Source organism: Epinephelus moara, chromosome 2 (assembly GCF_006386435.1).
Source record: "Epinephelus moara isolate mb chromosome 2, YSFRI_EMoa_1.0, whole genome shotgun sequence".
Lineage (NCBI taxonomy): Eukaryota > Metazoa > Chordata > Actinopteri > Perciformes > Serranidae > Epinephelus > Epinephelus moara.
Window position 1 is genome coordinate 19,917,524 of NC_065507.1, and position 19,059 is coordinate 19,936,582.

Sequence of the window (19,059 nt, forward strand, 5' to 3'; positions counted from 1 at the left end):
AGACACAAAATAACTCCAAAAAGGGGCAAAACAGCCACGAAGAAAAACAAAATGACCAAAATAAAAAAGCATAAAATTACCTCGGTGAGTCACAGAACTTCTACAACGACAAAAACCACAAGGAGATGCATTACAACTACAATGAGATGCAAAACAACAATATAAAAAAGCTAATCAACTATAAAGAGTGTGTCTTCCTCTTATGTAGGATACATATCTGTGCCCAGGGACCCATTGTCTGATAATAAGACATAAAAAGTTACTTACAATGTGTGCAGTGCAAAGAAAGACTTTATTGAAACAATTCATGTAAAACTCAACTCTTAAATGGTACACCACCTAATTGCTTCATTTTTTCCTTATAGCAACTTTTTACAACATATTCAAAACTCTTTCATAGAAAAAATACCTTTACAAACTTAATCTACAATTACATAGCAAAGATATCAGTGGAAATGTTAAGGCACTTGATCACCAGTAAAGGCCACCAATAGAAATATTTCACTCATTTGGTTCTTTAGTTAGCAGGACATAGCAACACACAAAACACAAAAGGATCTTTTGATATGGCAGTAATGATGGAAATGAAGATGGAGGTAAGACAAGCCAAAATCATACTTTGACCTCTAGCTCTAAAGAACAGACAGACACAATGAGATTTGGTCCCACAAGTTCAAGAAGTGATCCTTGAATTATGTATGAAATATTATAAGGGATCTGAGTTGCATAAATTATAGACATTTACCTGCTGACATGGACAGACAAAAGTGAAACCCAATAACCAGTATTTTGGCATTGGGATACAACAGAAAACACTTAACTGACACATAGTTTAACCAGAAGATGGCAGTATAGAATATTAAAAAGGCCATACTGTAGTTACAGTGAACACTAACATGGAAAAACACCACAGTGAAGAGTCTGTTTCTAGAAACTGAAACATTACACCCTTCTTTTGACAGTATTTCCTTTGACTTTGGTTTATTTGACACTTTTGAACAGACTGATAATGTGAGTGGTGGGCATGAAATGTCCCCCATGGATATACTTATCAATGAGGCAAAGCAGAGCTACAACTGTCCTATGAAATAAGATTATAAACCTGTTTATCCACACTCTCTGTACAACCATAAAAACTTGGCAACAAAGTGGTGTCACATATGGATGAGTCGAGAAACAACACCCAAAATCCAAGAGGTTAAACATTTCTGAAACTTGTTTGAGTACTTACTGTTACTGAGGACCTATGGTTGAGACTTTAAGAGTTTAATGCAAAAAGATACAAAAATAGTCCTCAATAATTTCGCTTTGCAACCAAAATAAATAAAGCCAGCATTGAAGAAGCATTTCCTTTGTCAGCCAACTTACATTGTTATTAACAAGCTGGCTACAAACTGTTTTTCACAGAACTTTGTAAGACAGATAATTCCACCATCCAAATTTTCCTTCACCAGGATGGAGGATTATGTTTGTCCAATATGAATCCTTTGATCAGAGTGGGACTCTGTTGTTCCTCTGCTGGTGTTAAATTGACCAGAAATGCCCTGTCCAGCTTTGTGCATACAGTAGCTTGTTTGGGAGGTTATTGTTGTTGGCGTCTGTCATCTGCTCCAATAATTTCTCCAAAAAAGGCACAAAAGTGACAGCTTCCTGGCAAAGTTGCATTATAGCTGACAACGATATGTCATTTTCCCAGAAAAGGCTTAAAGTTAGTGGGTCCTCTTAGAACGACGTGCTGCATCTCTCCGTCCTCAAAGGTTTTGGTCTCATTTGGAACCTGAAATAATTTCTGTGTCAGCTCAAACATCTGGATCTCACCACTCCCCCACCTGAGACAGTTTCACTTAGCATCACGTAAACTGAGGTCCACTGTGTTCACTCTGAATAGCATGGGTGGGGAAGCATTAGCTTAATGTATTTATTTCTTAACCATCCAGAACAAAATGCTAGGTCTCCTCGTCCCATAGGCACAGCTGTTTTTGAGGAACATAGTAAGTAAAATGGTAGCCCTTGCTGCAGCTCTTTATGCCACACTTGTAGGTCGAGCCTTTGCCTGTGGTGTCCCGGCTGCGGCAGTACTTTAGCAGACATGGGTACCACTCCAGACGCAGGCTGTATGTGCAGAGACAGGGCTGCCACAAGTCTTTAGTAGAGTGACAGGCCTGAAAGCTGGGCGCCTCTGTTGTTTGGGGCAGGACCTCGAATATGGAGCCATCCACTCCTATAACACAGACAGCAGAGGGGCATTATTACCAGAGCTTGTGGTTTTAAAAACAAAAGCAAGCTATTATAGAGTTGTGTGAATCATTCTCTTTCTGATTTCACTCAATTAAACACTGAAGAGGGCAAACAAAGTGGCTAAAAAGAGGGGAGATGGTGCAGTAAAAGGGGAGCTTTGTTATGCAAAGAAGATGCTACAGTGATTCCCTCCACTGATAATGGTGCGCAGTGCTTGGTGAACCATGACCATCAACATTGTATCCTCTGTAACAGTGCTGTCAGTGCACAATAATGCTGTCATATGGATTCTCCTCAGCCTGGATAATTTGGATGTCACTGCTATTAAGATACTGGATCCTACTTCAGGAATAAAATAGTTAATGGAAATGTTGTCAGTCTCGGAAAGTGAACGTTTCTCTGACTGTTTAGAGATTCAAAGATTTTATTTTCAAGGTGAAAGTGGAAGATTAACCAGGAATGTCAAGAGACAAAGAGGAAGGTAAACAAAGATAGCACGAACAGTAATAGAGTGTTATCACCAAAGAGCCAGAGATAGTACTTGGAGTAATATCACTAAAATGGAGTGGAAAGACGTGTTTGGGTGATAGAAAAAGGAAAGATAGTGTCCCAGAGATAAAGAGTGTCAGTGCAGAGATATAGTGTACAGAGACGAACAGGAGGGATTAGAGTGACGAGAAAGAGATAGGAGAAGAGACAGAAGTTTTGCCCTCACAGAACTTGTTGCTCGTATTGAAGGCGGAAATGTTGTACCGTTATTCTGTCTCGCTATTCTGTATAAAAGAGGGAGAGGGGACAGAGTTGTCTTGCCTTTAGGCCACCCGTGAAAGCAGTAACAGCGCCCGATCAATGTCTGTGTAAAAGAGACTGCCGACAGGATGGGGCAGGTGTGACATTTTTGTGTTATGTGTGCGACCCACCACCCAGAGATTTAAAAAGCAGCAGGAGCAGTTAGCAGTTAGCAGCTAACTCAAAGAAGTGGAAGAACGGCAGCTGAAAGTGTCAGCAGATTGGGGAGAAAATGAGGTCTGGATGCTCCCTAAGCTCTGAGCAGAGGGCGAGATCAGCCCCAATATAATGATTGTTGATTGTTATGCCAAGTTATTGTTAAGAAAGCACTGCCTGACATGTATGTACTATGTCGTACAAGAGGTTGATGTTGTGTTACACGCCTCTTTTGCTTGGGGATTGCCAGCAAGGTCCCTAAATCACACTGGGGCTGCATTATGCAAGAGTTGTTTGGTTCTGCAGAAAAAAGCAAAGTCAGCATAATAAAGAGTCTTCATTGGGGCCCTTTTGCAAGATCTTTGTGTAAAAAAAGGCTGATAATAAACAAAGACAAGACAATCACTGACCTTTGTCTAGCCAGTGTTTGACATCGGACTCCCTAGTGTAGATGGCCTCCCTGGCCTCGCTGCACATGTTGTGGATGTGTGAGCTGAGCTGAGAGGCCTGACTTAGGTTGACCGCCACACTCATCGTCAGCTGCTCCAGCCCTCTCCGCTCCTCTGCCAAGCGAATGGCCTGAGGGTTTTTCTGAACAGACAGCACAAATGATCAGTGTTCACACCCTCAAATGCTCCGGACATCATACTGTAAATATTTAAGTTTTCAAGAGCTGACAATGTTGATGATACAGCACATAAATTCTGCCTGACGCCTTGACGTCATACCTGTCTGAGACGGGCCATGGACTCGCTGGGGATGATCTCATTGCGGCTGAGGCGAGAGATGAAACACAAGGCCTGGTACTGGTTCTGCCCTCTTTCCAGCTCGCCCAGGATCAGCGCTCGGAATATCTTCACATCCTGTAAGACATAAGGGATGAGAGATGACTGGCTGAACGGATAAACAGACGATTCCCAGAAGACATTGAAGTGGTGCATGAAGCGGGGTTATAATAACTTACTGTTTATATGTGCAGGCTCATACAGATTACAACAAATATTCGTTTCATTCCGGTACTTAATGTAGCACTTTTCCAGACACTCCAAGTAATTCAATATGTGGAGTTCAAAGATGTTCAAACAACTGTCTGCTAAAAGTAAAGAGGAGTTTATGTTCTCTACGCCCATAGAGCCTCATCTGACAGTTTGTTGATACTTTTTATTGTCTGTCGGCCTAAGCTACATTGCTCCAGTCAGGCTCTGGTTATTTGTACTGTCAAATTAAGGCTTTGGGCCTCCTGTTTCCTGACAAACTTATCAGAGTTGCCCACATGCCGTAAAAGTCTGAAACATTTTACCATGCTGTTTTATGTGGAACTGTAGAAGTAGGAAAATAGTGATAGTGGAGAATTCACAAAATAAATAAAAAAAACTTGTTGCTGTTGGCAAGTGTGTGAGAGATCTGGCGCCAAACCCAAGGCCATAAAGAGTTCTGTGAGAGGGCATGCAAAGCATCATGGGAAGCTCCAACAGTGGGGAGAGCAGAGCAGTAGACCTGTCCTCCTATTCATCAGACACCCCCCTCTTCTTGCTGGCTTCAGCTTCAAGAAAGACACACACAGTCCCAAACACCCCTCCTCCGCTTTTCACACACTCGTCTGAAGCAAACAGGGTGCAAAGGAGTAGCAGTTTGACGGCTTTCACTCCCTAAGCAGGAGGGACTCTGGGATAGATAAACAGCCCAGAGATAACCCTATTGAGTTCCCCTTAAGCTCTCCGGTTCCACGTCCTGTATGCAGAAGTGTACACACTGGCAAGAAAGCAACACAACCTGCCTTAGAAGTGTTTACGCTCCGTAGTTCTTTATAGACTACTTTGCATGATCACGGGTTCGTCATTCTAACGAGTGCTTTTGTCTGTGAAAAGAGTTTCTGGCAGGCGCACAATATAAGCATGGGTATTACACAAGACAATCATGCGATACTATTTGACCTTTGGAAAGCAAATTACTGAGCAAATATTGATTCACAGGCTTTATGTGATATTAACCTCAGATTTTCCCTCATGTGTCTCCATGAGCTGCTCAGTGAATTAGAACATAGACTCAAAGGACTGTAGGAACACAGAAAGCTGAAATTAAATACTTCAAATGTTGCCACACTGTGATAATGAGCCAGCGCTCTATATTATTTCATTTTATTTTTTTTACAGAAAGAACAAAGTCTGAATGATTAAAGAGAGTGTCAAGACTCTTCTGAGGCATGAATATATCATAGTGAAAAGAGTGAGATGTAAGGAAGAGGGAGCACAATGCCGACAGAAAGACGGCCAAGAGTGCCATTTCCCCCTAAGTGTAGGGAGACGCAGAGGCCACGACTTCAAGACCTCCCATATTGCAGACACATGGCGCTATGCTGGGACGCTGTGTGTATACGTGTGTGTGTGTCGGCAGAGAGGGAGAAAGAGAGAGAGACGGGGGGAAGGCATTCGTGTCAGCCACACAGATTTGCCCCAGGGCTCTCTGGGTAATTACAGAGAGGCTGTGTAGCTCCACCAACTCTGCTTCTTTGGATCTGGTAAAGGGTAGACGCTGAGATCTCCTCCTCCTCTTGTGTCATTATGTGTCCAGATTAATGATTGTCTACTTCTGCTGCCCTGCATTTGAATTTACGGCCAAAAATGGGCGAGGGGACAGCGACAGGGCTTCATGTGGCAATCACTTTGTCTATGCACATTTTTGCCTTCTTGCAGAGAGTTAGATGAGAAAAACAAAACTGCTCTCATGTCTGTATGCTAAATATCAAGCTGAAGTTAGCAGTCGATGAGCTTAGTTTTCCACAAAGTCTGAAAATTGGGATAACCAGCTGGCCCAGCTCTGTCCGAAAGTAAGAAAATTCGCCTACCAGAACCTCATTAACTGAGAAAACATATCTTGTTTAATAATTCGGGCAGACACACTAAAATATTTTTGTCTCCGGCCAAATGTTCAAGCTGTCGTGCATAACTTCTGTCTCCCCCCTCTGGTGGTGAGAGTAATTACACAAACACTATCGGCTCGTGCTTATGATGTACGCCTGCAGGTGAGCTTGCTGCATCTCCCCCCGCCCTCAGGAGCGTTTTCTCTCTCTCTCTCTCACTCCTGTTCATGTTCAGCTATATGATCTCATTTTAAAAAAGGCTAAATAAATATATAAAGCCTCTAAATGCAGAGTTTCTTTTCTATCTGGAGCATCCACTCAAGAAACTTTCCTTGGATACTTCTTAGCATTTTCCACCATAGCTTCCATCATACTCCGAGCTACTGCTCTATCGTTATGGCCTCTTCCTCCTTCCTGTCCCCTTTAGCTCTGGCTGTTTGACTTAAAACCCATCACTTCCAGTGCAAAAAATCACCACAGACACCTGAGACCCCAATTATGGTATACTGTGAAATAGACAGAGCTTCTCCAGGCGGCAAAAGGCTTAATCAGCACTGTGTGAACTTGTTTGGCTTGAATGTAACATTCATTTATATATAGAAGTCTTGCACTCCAACTTTTAAAAGAAATGATGTGTAATTGTGGCCTTTAAATCGTAATAACAAACCAATGTTGATGTCTTTACGGTTTAGGTGCTGCTGAGATAATAATCAGCGTGGCTTCTAAAAGCAAAAAGAGTAATAACAATGACATCATCTCCACATCTCCATCCAGACAGAAGCTGCTGGATTCAACGCTTTGTTTGGACAAGACTCGCCCCACTCCTGCCTGCCTGGAACCAGCACTGGCACATGCACGTTCACTGACTCATTCGTGCGGACGCACTCAGAGTGTGATAAAAGAAAACGCGGTAAAAGAGTGTAATGCACTGTGGTGTGATTAAAGGAGGTTTTACACCTGTTATGTTATGATGACAGGCAGTATTCAAACAGCAGGAGAGAGTGAGTACTGAACCGACTGATCAAACAACAGCTACGTCTTTTAAATCCTGCCAAGTGGGTTGATGGTGTTTTTTCTAAGTCAGGGAATTATGCAAACTGCAGATGAGGGAAGATACTGGTACCATTTGACTTTGACAATAGATCAGACAAATATGATTGAGGCAGGTGTCAAGCTCCTGTGGGATATCAGTAGTGGTTAATATGTGGTTTCCTGGTTTGGAAAACCTGTTTCACCTGTGCTATGGGTACAGATAAAGATTTAGTCAACTGCTGCTCAAAAATCCCAGATAAGGATCCAGTTGGTAAAGTTAAAGCTGGTGATATATCTGAAAAGGAAATTCAGCTTTAGGACATATAGTCAAGAGGGCCTGCTAGAGCTTGAAAATGAAGAGTAAGTGAATTCATAACTGCTCCTTAAAGAAGTAAAGCCTATATCAGGAAAATGAGTCACTCCCCAAAAGTACATTTCCACAGACCTACATAAAAATTAAAGGTTTGCAGACCAACATTTAGAGAAAATCACCAGGTCTGGACATTAAGAATTAAAAGAGTGACATTTCCCCATCTTGAAAAAAGCGGGTAATACCATAATCAAAGGACCGTGTAGCCTTGAGTTTTTCCTCAACCAGCGCAGTGTAAATGTCAGCACAGCTATAAATAATCCACACAAGTACAGATTCCTAAGCATTGCTCCTTGACACCCGGGACTTAGTCCATTTGCAGACAAACCAGCTACCACTGGCCAACAGCCAAACACAAGTCTGTATTCATGCAGCCTGACTAGTGGGTCATACTAAGACCTGTTAAACAGGAGAAAGGTGGGGGGCTGTTTCATTGGTGGTTACCTTTGGTGGGCCAGGTTATTTAAGAGGTGCACAAAAGCCTATTCAGACACTCAAAGGGTGCCATTTACAGTGAACATTCTCCCTCACTGTAGATGTAACCCGGCAGGCCAAATGCATTCTCCTCACAGAGGGTATACCTGGTTTACTGGCTGTGAAATGGAAGCTTTGTGAAGCCCTGCGCTGAAAGAATAATAAGGTTATTTTCTGTAAAGGTTATTTTGCTAAGAGCACTTTTAATGTCCTAGTTAAATTTTCTCACCAACTCCGACCTCAAACAAAAGATAGCTGCTCTATGCATCAACAGTAGTGAAAGCTGTAGTAATGTACAGTTTATTAGCACCTCTGTCTTATTTGTGTCTCGTTTAAACAGACACACACATAGTCAGGTCCAACTTCTATGCACAATATACAGTATAATGCCTTGTTATGAACTGATATTGCTAACAAAGGCTAATTTGGCAAGACTTGGTATTGTTCACGTCTCGGTTTACAACTTCTTGTACTGGAATGTGGCCAACCCAGGTGTGACGTAATTCCCAGGCCCGACCTCCGACTTCCGAGGTAAATGGAACGCGGCATAACTGTGCCAACTCACACTTGCATGCATGGGTGGACATTCAAACACACACAAATGCATGCACACACAGACCCACAAACACAAACAGTGTGCCAGTAGCTATCCCCTGTGCAGGAGGTCCTTCCTGTTTTCCAATCCCCTCTAAGACCCTGTCTGTTGATAAGGCTGATGGCTGGCCGGGGAGGACTGTTGGTCAGCCACGCTCTGATGAGTCATTTGGGATCACTGTGGGTCTGTGTGGGTATTTGAGTTGGTCTTTTTTTCAAGCAAGCTGTTGAAACAGGAACCAAAAAGTTCCTGGGGAATTAAAAAAAAACAACCAACAACTGCATTTTCAATTTCTGTTTTTTTGAAGGTCTTCTCCAAGTCAACAGCTACTGAGCTGGCAACCTAACAAAAATCCCCAATGCTAATATAAATGCTCACTGTTTTGGCATCACACAAGCTTTCCAGTTTATCCCTTTGGCCTTTATTTGCGGAGACGTAAGTGATGAAATGTGGTGTTTACTTTTAGGACCCATAACCTACCTAAATGACTCCGACTCACCCTTAAAAACTTTTGGTGATGGGGAGGATATTTGCCTTGGCACATGGGGGAAGCCCAGTGGAAAAGCACAGGTGTAGGCAGGGATTAAAGATCATGATGGGAGACAGAGGGAGAGGGGGTAAGACAGACTCACACAGACAAAAGGAGCGGGAGAAAAGCCGCTGCGCTAAGAAATGCTTGAGTTGAAGCTAATTACATAGGCTCCAAAGGCAGGAATGTGGAGTCACATTTGGGGCTGGTCACACCTGGCTGTCCAAAGAGTGAACCAATTAGTTAACAGTGGCAGTGAATGGACAATAAAAACACTGGAGGCCACGGAAAGAGAAGCGTTCCTCTTAGCTATTCTCCTGACCACAGTGGAAGGTAACTTCTTTTTCAACAGTTGGAGTGTTATTATTTTATGCGTTACACGTGAACTCAGAAACACAGCCACAAAACTCCACCAAACAGCCTCTACTTGAAACTTTAAGCCTTCAAACCTGTGCAAAATACTCACAGGCCACAATGAGGGAGCCTGTCATTGACACAGAATCTGGCTACAATTATCCAGACACCCAAACTGTTTATGGAGACTTTGCATTCAGGAAATGAGAGGGACACAAACAGTGAGTGCTAACAGGGAAGGAAATGAGGCAGATAGATAAGGCATAAACAATAGAGGTGGCTTAGGGCCCCATTCAGCTTCTAACTGATGGCCCACAGCTTTCATATCCTGTTTCAGGGGACACACAAACAGCTATTTAATCAGAAGGCATTTAAACATAATGGTGTAATTAAACTATATATCATTACACTAGATATTCGGATGAATAATGATGATGAATAATCCTTTTCATAGCTGTTTATCCAAATATCCTTAAACAACATACATTTACTAACATTAAACTGTCATTACAAAAAGGTTTGAATGTTATCAGTGTGTTTGACCTGAAATTGGAACATGCGACTTAAAATAAAGTTACTTTTTGCAGGAAAACCAAGCACTCTGATGCTGGTTTCTTCAGATTGTTAAAAATATATTTTCATCCCTTTGCTTTCTAGACTCTTTTTCAGAGCACTGACAATAGACACTGTGTTTTACGGCTGGAAAAGTAACACAAGAGCAGTTTATTTGACAAGAAAAAGGATGATGTAATCCCGTTCCAGGTGTAGACCCTCATAACTTCAGCACCAGAACTGACTGAACTGTCAAAGGAGCTGCACAGTGAAGTCAAACACAATAAATTAGTTTGAAGCAAGCTGGGCAAGCCAAAAAGATGCAGCCGTGAATTTGACAAAAGGACATTTCAGGACACAACAGACGGTTTGGCAGAGTAAACCCTATGTTGGCTCTTTTGCTGCCAACTGCAATCTTAAAACCTCTAAGTTAGTTCAAAATGATCACAGCTATGCACAGTGGAAGCCACAACTACTGTCTTCTTGTCCATCAAAGGCTGTTGCCAAATCACTCCTCAGCCCACTGTCCCCGATCAGTGGAAAGAATTTAAAAAAGGTGGATGATCGCTGTCCCTCCCTGCTGTGTCCGCTCTCCCTGCATGACTGTGGGAATGGGAAGCTTTTTCTTTATCAGCGGCATTACAGACGAACATCTGGCCTGCTGGCGGGAGGAGGATAAAGGATAAAGACATCAACAGGGGCCGTGGGGCCACGAGAGGCCAAAGGGGGCCCATGTGGGGGCCTTGCAGGGCCACAACAAGGCCAAAGAAGAAGCTATTTCCTGGGACTCAGAGTCAGCAGCGAACAAAGGGTGGCTAGGGGGAAGATTAAGCATATGGGTTCATCTTTGAAAAGGTCCAGTGCCTGCACAAATTGCAATTAAAGAGACAGAACAACCCACATCTGAAATAATTTCCTTCATGTGATCAATTTCATGTCAAACAGAGATCACTTTATACAAGTAGGAGCGGCACAGTAACTGTGAATCACACATCTTGCAATGCAGCAACTTATCTGTGGAGTTTCGCTCTCCCACACGGAAACAAGCCACAGCATGGAAAGGAAAACTGAGTAGGAGTAGAGGTCTTCTAAGGTGCTGTGCAACGTAAACAAGGGCTCCAATATCTGAGCATCTATTGGGGTTAAGGGGGATAGACTCAAGTCTATTTTCAGTTGTGTTTCATTTTCACTCTGTCTGGGGACAATTCCTCACATGGATGATTTCACGCAGCATTGGGTGACTCGCAGATGACTCACTGTAACCTTTCCCAACCTTTCACAACGGGGGACAGGAAAACTCTATAATGCCCCTGTAATGTGTCTTCAACTGTGTCTGTAAATGAACAACAACATTTCCCAGAACAGGTGACACTTACCTGTAACAAAAAAAAAAAAAAAAAAAAGACAAGTTTGTGCAAGTGACAAAGTGGGATGGTGTTTCAGGGTTGAGTAAGAGGCAAGGTGTGGCAGCCCAACGAAAAAAGAGCAAGACATAGAATGTGGTGACTACACTGCACCAACATGCCACTGATGCACAGTACTTGCCATCAGGGAAAAACAACCGGCAGTTGCTTCATTTGGCAAACATCGGCATTTCCCACAAATAAAAAAGAACAAAATGGATTGCCAGAAAGCCTCCCACACAGGAGAGGGTTTGCCTAATAGCTAATAAAGATCACAGCCCAAATCCATTTGAACACATTTAATGGGTGATCCATGGGTGTATGAGAATGCCAAAATGGATCATAGAAACTGTGCTATATACCCCAAAGGGAGGGCACAAAGAAAGGCCGACCAACCTGCCTCCCCCACCCCCAACTCTCATCTTGTGTTTGACAGAGCGCATAAGGGTGTGTGAAAAATCTCCAATTCATTCTTACAGCAAGCTCACTGTTGGGTGTATCCATAAAGCCTCTGTGCTTTGAAGACAATCAGAATATACACTAGAGCGAACCGAGCTGAGGGTAAATCAGATCCCGGCTGAAACACGATCCTGTTTATGAGGCCGAAATGAAATGAGAATCAATAACATGGCCGACGCACTCATTCTCACCATGGTGCCATTGTTTACAAAATCCAGAGCCATTAACATGATAGTGTGAGACAGTGAGTGTCGAGTGGCCTCCAACATCTGTTGCTCCCGTGACCCATCGGCATGGCAAAGGGTCACTCTCATGCCATGTCTGCACTGATGTGGGTACATTTAAAACTTTTCCAGCACAGAAAAATACTTCCCAAAGTGGGTTACTCTGAAAATGGTTTGATGTTGTATTATGGATAGCAATAATGAAGCTTTTGGAAACTTCACTTCAGTTGGCCTAAGTGGCTTACGCGTCCCCAAAAGACATTGTTTAAGCACTTTCCCACTATTTTTGTGAGGACAGCGGACTGTGAGAATGTGATCTCAAAACACTAGTGTGGGTGGAAAGCTTTTCAAATTTAAACAGCCTTTTCAAATTATTCTGCATCACCATAGCCAAATGTTTACTGGTATATTTGTCTTTAAATACATCAAAACACATCAAAAAATGTTAAAGCTCTCGCACATGATTTCTCAAAGAGCCAAGGTGCATGTAACAAAAGATGCACGAGGATGTGCACCATTGCATCCCAGAAATTAAACCTTCCTCTTGTGCTAACTCAGCCGAGAGGCCTGTGAAGTCACTCACATTCCTGCATTGATCAAACCCACTAGTTAGACATGAAAGCACGACACACAGAGAACAAACTGATTAGCTCCTCTGACAGAGTTTTTTTACATCTGGAAAGAGCCAGAACAGCCTCTCAAATATGTGAGACATTTCCCTTGGATTAAACTCCAAGACATGGTTTATGTTCAGCTCAAGGTCTTAGACTGTTAGACCATAAATTGTTGCAGTGGTTGCCGGAGGAAAAAAAAAAAAAAATCTGATCTGCACTGAATTGGCAAATGACTTAAGAGGGACTGTCTATTCAAGGCTACAACAACACATCTGATTTGTCTTGTGTTAAAAAAAACCCTGTACATTTAAATTGAGCGTGTGCTGAGCTGCAAACAGATTGCTGCAATTTGACATAATTGAGAGTGCATTCGGCTGTAAATACTTCACCGTGATACAAGATTGAAATGATGTAGTGTGAGATTACAAACAAGTCCCTCAAGATTTTAGCAAGTTAAGCAACCTACACAGAGGATGATCGACTCCTCCTCATGAGACCTTTCCTTCACAAAAATGTTAATAGTGCAGCTCTTCAGGGGTTTGAACTCAATAGACGATGTTATCGACACAGTGAGATTTACTCGACTTGACGCAGGGGTGTCACGAGCGAGCTAAACCACATCATCTTTTCCATATGTCGACATGCCTTCAGAACAAACGTAACCCTCCTGAAATCACAGCGCCGCTGATTCTCACAGTGATTCACTGCTTGGATAAGGTTGACTAAACTTCCTTCTCACATCCAACAGACCACTCCGCCGGTGTCTAATGGCTATAGCATTTACCATCACATCTCTGCCACGTATTCACAAAGCAGACAAGAGCAAGACGGCTGCTGTCTGATGATTATTTATAGAGGTTTTTTAATGATCCCAGTCATAGCAAACATCATGACACAGACCTCAATTCTGGATGAATAAAAAAAAAAGTTTACAAGGGAAATGCTTGTTTACTCAGCAGGAAAAACTCTTCCAAGCAGTACTTTAACCTGCACAGCACCTATCCACCTTTGGCTGTGTATTTCATTATAAATCTCCCGTGTCTAACGTCCCTGTTAAAACACTCTTCTTCCCACATGTGTTCATTTGGACTGTATATTCATGGCAGCTGGACGTGACAGCTCTTCCAACTTTCCATAAATCTTGGAGATACTGCACAAGAGCTGAATGAAAACCACATGCAGGAGAAACTGAGGAGAGAGCAGGAAGAAGTGAGCAAGAGACAGAGCGGGGGGACAGGGGGAGAAAGAGACAGAGAGAAAGGGGGGGCAGAGAGGCCAACCTACAACTGGAACAGATAAATCAAGCGGCGGAGAAGTAATATGATCTAAGAAGTCGTGTTGACTTTATTCAAATAAACAAAACCACATGTGCATATGTATGCCCGTGTGCACGGACGTGTGCACGCATGAGGTGACACAGCAGCAGGGCACCAAGCACAAGGCTCTCTGCTCACAGATCAGTGTATGTCTCTTTATATTGGTGTGTCACCAATGATTGGGGGTGACGGCCTCTTCTCTTTCAACTCTAAATTAGCTGTTTTGGTTAGTGAACCAGACGTGCAGATCAAAAAGGTCAGACATGCCCACTTAATCCTGGTAAATCTCCCCCTTCACATCTCGCCAGCCTGTCAGCTTCTGTGTGACAGCAACCATCACAGACACATGCCTTTGCTCTGTGCGCCTCTGTGAGCCCCCCCCACCACACTCCTCCTCCCTTATGCACAGCAGTTGTAGTTTTCCTTCCAGGACTGACATTTATGTGTCTCCGAGTGGTCATTGTCAAAAGTGAAACAAGTGTCATCTTTCCAAAAAATCGTGAGTGCAGTGCTGCTCGGGGAGGGACACTCGATCTGCTCCTCTACTTTTAGAAGAATGCTAAATATGGCCGCTGATGATCAGCTCTTGGGCCAGACCCGTCAGCAGCCGGGGTTTTAAGGCCACTGGGGCGTGTGGACGTCCACATCTAAGGAGCAGCAGCTGTCTTGACCTCCGTGAAACTCAAGCTGGGACGGAAAAAGATGAATGAAACTACTACCAAGTGCTACTTTAGTATATGTGTGAGTTACAATATCAGCTCCAGAGGGGGGGGTTAGGCTTTTGGGATGTTTTCCTTTGAGCTTCACACTGCATTTTTGGCTTTTACTTTAACCATTTAGCTTGACCCAGGAGGCCACTGGGGTTACTTTATGTTGGCACTGATAGGATATAGATTTGGAGCTGACCTCTTGAGATGATCAAGGAAGGAGATGATGAAAGGTGTGGAGAAAATGGTTATTTACCCCCAGCTATCACACTGTTTTGGGGCTTTAGTTACCCGTAGGGACATGACTTAGATTTGTTAGGGCTTTATGGTCACGTGAAACTTACACACACCCTCAGATTTGGGAGCGTCAACCAGGTGAAATTGTTATGTGACTGAACTTAAATCAGTGGTTCCCAAAGAAGCCCAAAAGTCCCAAAAACAAGGAGTAAGTCTTTTTGGATTCTATCAAGAATGGCATTTAACATTAAATTAACTGTATTTGACTACAATCAATTTGCTATTAGATAAATTAATACAATATGTGATGTATTTATCACTACTGGAGACCCCAAAACGCACACATGGGCCCCAACCTTCATTTTTGAGACCAAGAATTGCAATTGTACAAAGTTCTGGTTCAGGCTAAATTTGCATCTAAATTGACATCTTCCACATTTCATCAGTCTAAATTTACATCTCACACACCTCACCAGGGTGTCTGAATGAGGGGAGGAAACCGTTCCCTGAAGGCACCACAGCGTTTAGTCTGAGTGGTAAACAAGACCACCTCTCACCTGTTTGAAGTCCGCCACAAAAGTGATGAGTGTCCCATCTCCCTGCTTGAATTCGAGTGATATCGAGTCTCTTTCAGTGTCCGCCTCCAAGACCTCCTCGGTCACCAGTCCGTCAGCGAGCCGGACCCGGACCCGCAGCTCTGACCCGAGTCCCACAGCGGCCACCAGCACCAGGGCGCACAGACGGGTCAGTATCCGAACTGAAGCCGCAGAGATGCAACTCGCAAACATCCCCAAAGACGCAAAACTGAACCGGACAGAGGAAAAAACCGAGGCGAAATCAAAAGATCTGCGTTCATATCCCTTAACTATTCCCCTGGGTGTTTTCTTAAAGTCTTTTCCTTCATAGTCAAAGTGGAGTTTACAGGTCGCGCTTCCATATGCTCCCCCGTGTGCCAGCACTTCCCACAATCTCACACACGGTCATGGAAATCAGACGACAATCTTCTCCCCCCCTTTGACTGAAATCTCTGCTTTTCACTTGTGGGAGCTGAGTTCACTCCCCATTGAAAGTCTCTCGCTCCGGCGTTGTTGTTAAGATCATGCGCATTTCAGTTCCCCTCTGCGCTACAGCCAATAATACTCCGACGATCGCACGTTGCTTCTCATTCTGCTTTGTGTTGATATCCCCGTCTGCTTTTTTTCTGCCTTCTGCAATTCATGCAGTCCCGTCACTTCCTATCCGTCGGTATCCCACTGCTCGCCTGGCCTCCAAAACTTTGTGTTGTGAGTGAGTGTGAGCGGTGAGTGAGAGCAGGGATGGTAGTAAACTCTTAAAGCCATACCACCCTCTGAAAACTCTGCCCATCCCCCTAAAGGCCTCATGTGATCCTCCTGCACTCCAGCAAGCAGGCTCAACTAATAACACCCCCCGACCATTATAACAAAGGTGTTGTTGGGATTTGTAAATCACAGCTCTGCAGATGTTGCTGCTGTCATGTAGGATAAATAAAAGACTGCTGCTGCTGGTGGGGATCAAAAAGCAAATAATAACTAGTAGCTGGAAAACATTAATATTGTCTGTTTTTATCTTATAATAGATGCTGTCTAAAGTTTACAACCCTGTTATTGATATTTATTATTTCCAGTCCTACTTTTTAATGGCTTAACTCCCGTGTATTAGTTATGGGTCTGTTCTGACTGAGTTTACTTAGGTCTAATGTTTTATCTCTACACTGTCCACATGGTGTTTGTGGCTGCAACTTTCATGTTGGCTCAGGCGTTGTGCCTCCACCTGGAATTATATGGTGCATAAATACAGCTTGCTTGATTTCTTGTTTTTGATATCAAGATAAAGAGGCTATTCATTCATTAATTTTCCGTAACCGCTTATCTTGTTGGGGGACGCTGGAGCCTATCCCAGCTGACATTGTGCGAGAGGCGTGTTACACCCTGTACAGCCTGTACACATAGAGACAGACAACCATTCACACTTACATTCACAACTATGACCAATTTAGAGTTACCAATTAACCTGCATGTCTTTGGACTCTGGGAGAAAGCTGGAGTACTTGGAGGAAAACCCATGCTGACACAGGGAGAACAGGCGTGCTTGGCACGGAGGGGCTCCCCCACCCTGGGGTTCGAACCCCCCAATGCTAACCACTGCCTAAATGGGGTATAATAAATGCAAACAGTTCATGTCATAAATTTGTTTGACTATGTCATCACATTGATTAAATTCTAATATTTTGCGAGGGCGTGGGTTTGGTTTCAACATGGGCTCCCCAACACACACAGAACAGGGGCTCCAGGGTCCTTCCCTGGAAAATGTTGAGAATCTAACACTTGGAGATTTTTTTTTTTTTTTTGCATTCATTTCTGCCTCTTCTGAATCGATTTATGGTGGACGTGTCTTTACTTTTGTCGTTTATCTCAATAGTAACCACCTCGTCCTCTTTGTCTATGTTGCTGGTCTGGGATAGGTTGACTTTTTCTGTGCCCAGCTCTCCTTGGGCGGAGAACTTGACTCCATCCTTGGCGCAGGAGATAATGATGGCATCATCGATCTGGGATTTCGTGAGGGCGTAAGTTTCGTTTTGACATGAACCCCCCGTACATACGTGAAACAGGCAGTTCAGTGTCCCGCCCCGGAAAATTTTGAGAATCTAACACTTGGAGAATTTTTATGCGTCAACTTCTGCCTCCTCTGAAACGATTTATGATGGAAATGTCTTTAATTTCTGCAACTTTAATAGTTTTACTTGGTGTGGTGGCGACAAATGCACAGGTTCTGAATTTTGATGGGGATGTGCCCCCTGCATCCCCCCTGAAATCTACACCTATGCAATCTTGTGGCACATCATTGCAGCTTATTTGCATCACAGATGTGTGAAGTTGAGGCTATTACTGTGCAAATCAGTGCCACAGTTAACTGCCTGTACAGGCTAATGAAGAAAACAAGATGCCAGTTCAAAAATCTGTAACTTCAATGGGCCGATAACCAGTTTTAAGATCAATGTTTAGTATACAAATGAGGTAGGTACAGTTTCCCTTGAGAGCTCACTGTTTTGTTTTTCACTTGTTTGTCTAATCTCTCTGACACCCTCTTTATTTATGCATTTGGTTGTGATACCCTCTGAAATAAATCTGTCAGGTAATTATCACCTTTGATGACAACATATGGATAATTCACGGCTTCCAGCTAAAGAAAAAGTACAGTCACTCCTTTATTCTCCTGACATGTTATTTCATTTTATGATGTCCTCAAGGGAAAGCTTGACAAACCTGAGATAAGAGCTGGCAAACGGAGAGAAGCTGCCTATCTGACAGGAGATCTCAGAGCCACATCAAATGGTAGATAAGCAGTATGTGTGTGTTGCGAAAAGGTAGGATGACATCTTTGCAAGAAACCACCTGAACAGTTGTGTTATCTCTGTCGGCTGAGGCACTGCATTCTGGGTGGGCCGAGCCCCAGGCTGCGGTGACCCCAAATGTGGTAGGACTTGAGTGCTGCAGAGACCAAGAGGTGGTCGCTCCAGTGAAGGGGAAAGCAAACAGAGAGGCTATAAAGCAGAGCAAACATTGTTAGTTGGGCCTGGTAAACCAAACGGGGCCCTGGACCCTGATAGACTGGAGGTCAGGCAAACACACCCCGTTGTGACGGAGTTTAGTCTCAGGCTACATCTTAGTTAGAGCATTTAAACGACTGCAGGATAAAAGTTTGGGGCCCAGAATAGGTGATGGGATGCATGTTATCATCAATCACTCTCAGTTCCTCCCTTCATTCTTTCAATCACGAGCAACAATTTTATAGCGTGATTCAAAATCATGTGCTTGCTTGCTGCACTTGCTTCACCCTGCGTTTCAGTGCTTTGTCCTCACACACAGAAGTCCAAAGTGCAGTAGCTCTGCCAGGCTGTTTGCATGCAGTGACACACGCAGATAGCATGGACAGACACAAGCTACAGTGTACAGAGGGTGTATGATTAACCAGCAATTGTGCTGTCCCGGGGTTATTACGGATACAATGAGCGGTGCATGGTTAACCACGTCAGTGCCTTACTTCACTGGACTTCTATTAACAGCGGGACAGAGAGGGGAAAATCTTACAAGCACCCCGAAGATCATATTTATATGACATCTATCATTAG

The 19,059-nt window shown here is 43.5% G+C and overlaps 1 protein-coding gene across 1 annotated transcript; it reads right to left on the reverse strand.

Annotated features, from left to right (window-relative positions):
- Window positions 1-273: 273 nt before the first annotated feature.
- On the reverse strand, window positions 274-16,228 carry oafa (OAF homolog a (Drosophila)). The gene is made up of 4 exons (XM_050067568.1): window positions 15,467-16,228; window positions 3,912-4,046; window positions 3,594-3,774; window positions 274-2,221 (listed from the first exon to the last, which is right to left on the reverse strand). Exons 1-4 carry the CDS (start codon window positions 15,695-15,697, stop codon window positions 1,947-1,949), a joined length of 822 nt encoding a protein of 273 aa, XP_049923525.1. The 5' UTR covers window positions 15,698-16,228; the 3' UTR covers window positions 274-1,946.
- Window positions 16,229-19,059: the final 2,831 nt, after the last annotated feature.